This window comes from Cupressus sempervirens, chromosome 1 (assembly GCF_028749045.1).
Source record: "Cupressus sempervirens isolate cs-2001-9-10 chromosome 1, ASM2874904v1, whole genome shotgun sequence".
NCBI classification, from domain to species: domain Eukaryota; kingdom Viridiplantae; phylum Streptophyta; class Pinopsida; order Cupressales; family Cupressaceae; genus Cupressus; species Cupressus sempervirens.
The window spans coordinates 97,240,226-97,242,000 of NC_143118.1; the positions used below are offsets into that span (position 1 = coordinate 97,240,226).

Genomic DNA, 1,775 nt, shown 5'->3' on the forward strand with positions numbered 1-1,775 from the left:
CCATTTTGATTGTACTTGGAAAACAAGGAAATGTTGCAAAGGTGGTCTCAACAATGAAATGAAATGGCTGTAAAAATAACGGAAACCACGTAAACAAACCGCGGATTCCACCATGGATACAACTTCTCGAAGCTCAGTTGTGCAATTCAAAGTCAATCGAGTCATGGCCTCCGTCACTCCATTCAAATTGGATCAACACTTTCGACGACCAGGTGTTATAAAAATACACAGTCAATAATCGATTTAGAGAAATAAAACCATTGAAAGAGACTTCCTACCAAGCTGTCAACCATTATACCCAAGACACGGTAGATTGTGTGGCTTAAAACGTGTTATACGTTTCAACGACACATTTATAAATGTGTGATAATTGGAGTCACCGAAACGTGTGGAATCTGGATTCATCCGAACTCTCCACAAGACAAGACCATTTCTCTTCCTCCTTAATATACTATTAATACAATTGTCCTCTTTCTCCTAAACCCATCTCAACACTCTGATAAGAATCTCTCTTGAACATCTCTTGGTTCATCTCTCACAACTTCAATAATAATACATTATTTTCTACACTAGAAGTGATAAAATTCATGGGAAACAATTTGGGTTCTTGTTTTTGCCACTCCAAACCAGTGAAAATCATCAGATTCAATGGTGGGCTTGAAAGAATTGTAGTGAAAAAGGGAATTAAAGTTGCAGAGCTTATGATGGAGAATCCCAACCAATTCATTTGCAATTTGGGTGATCTTCAAGAAGGACGTCGTATTAAAGCAGTTCCTGCAGATGAGGAGTTGAGGCAAGGAAATACATACGTTCTTCTCCCCATGCAAAGACTACACTTTGTGCCCTCTTTTTCAGACATGAGTGCGTTCAATGCTTATGTTTATCATGATTCAAGGGAAGCTAATAAGAAGAATGGAAGATCCAATTCAAAAATACTTCCAGTGGGTGAGGAAGGCTTGGAAAATAGAGGGTTGCCAAAGTTAGAAGTAGATGAGATTGCTAGAAAACAATGGGAGGGATTAAAGAAGGGAGGGTGCAGATACTGGAAACCTGCACTGCATACAATCTATGAATTCCCCTCCACAAAGGCTTAGTGGAAACCTCATTCAATTGTAGGAGATGTATGATTAACATTCATGTAGTTTTAGTTTGTATTATACATTGCACTGAGTTGTGCTTCTCCATTCAAATACTCACAAAGGGTCTTTCTGATATAAAACGGGCCTTGCAGATCAATTGTAGCATAAGAGTGTGTCAAGTTAATACATTTTTTTGGATGGATCTTGTGTGTGTTTTGGTCAAGTTAACAGGGAATTGTTTTGTTCTAATTAGAAAACCTAAATATCTTCAAGCTGTATATTGGGTCAATATGATTGATAAACAAAAGGTTTTAAAAGGTTGTTACAGTCCTCTTTTTGAGGAGAGTAATACTCTTTGTCTTAAAGAATATGGAATAGAATGGAGGCCGCAATCTTATGACATCTCTTTTAAAAATATATGCTTTTCTCCTTAACTAATAAATAGTGGTTAATCTGGCCTTGTTCGTTTGAACTCGCAAGGTAATCTTGTATCTTATGGTCCCTCGCAAGGTAATCTTGTATCTTATGGTCCCTTTTTTAGTGAATATGTATCTTTAAATTATAATTAATGGATAAAGTCTATTTATTAAAAAAAAAATGTTTTTCTTTTACATACTCAAATGCTTCCTTATGAATTGGTTGATTTTTTACACTAGCTACAATTGATTTGAAGGGTAGGAAGGATTTGGTATTGTT

The 1,775-nt window shown here is 36.1% G+C and overlaps 1 protein-coding gene across 1 annotated transcript; it reads left to right on the top strand.

Moving 5' to 3' along the window:
• The first annotated feature begins 587 nt into the window (after positions 1-587).
• LOC149576399 (uncharacterized) lies at positions 588-1,094 on the top strand. The gene has a single exon (XM_089794350.1). It carries the CDS (start codon positions 588-590, stop codon positions 1,092-1,094), a length of 507 nt encoding a protein of 168 aa, XP_089650476.1.
• The last annotated feature ends 681 nt before the right edge of the window (positions 1,095-1,775 follow it).

Bases quoted from the DNA above. Each gene is read 5' to 3' on its own strand.
- LOC149576399 (XM_089794350.1), top strand. From the start codon at position 588: ATGGGAAACAATTTGGGTTCTTGTTTTTGCCACTCCAAACCAGTGAAA.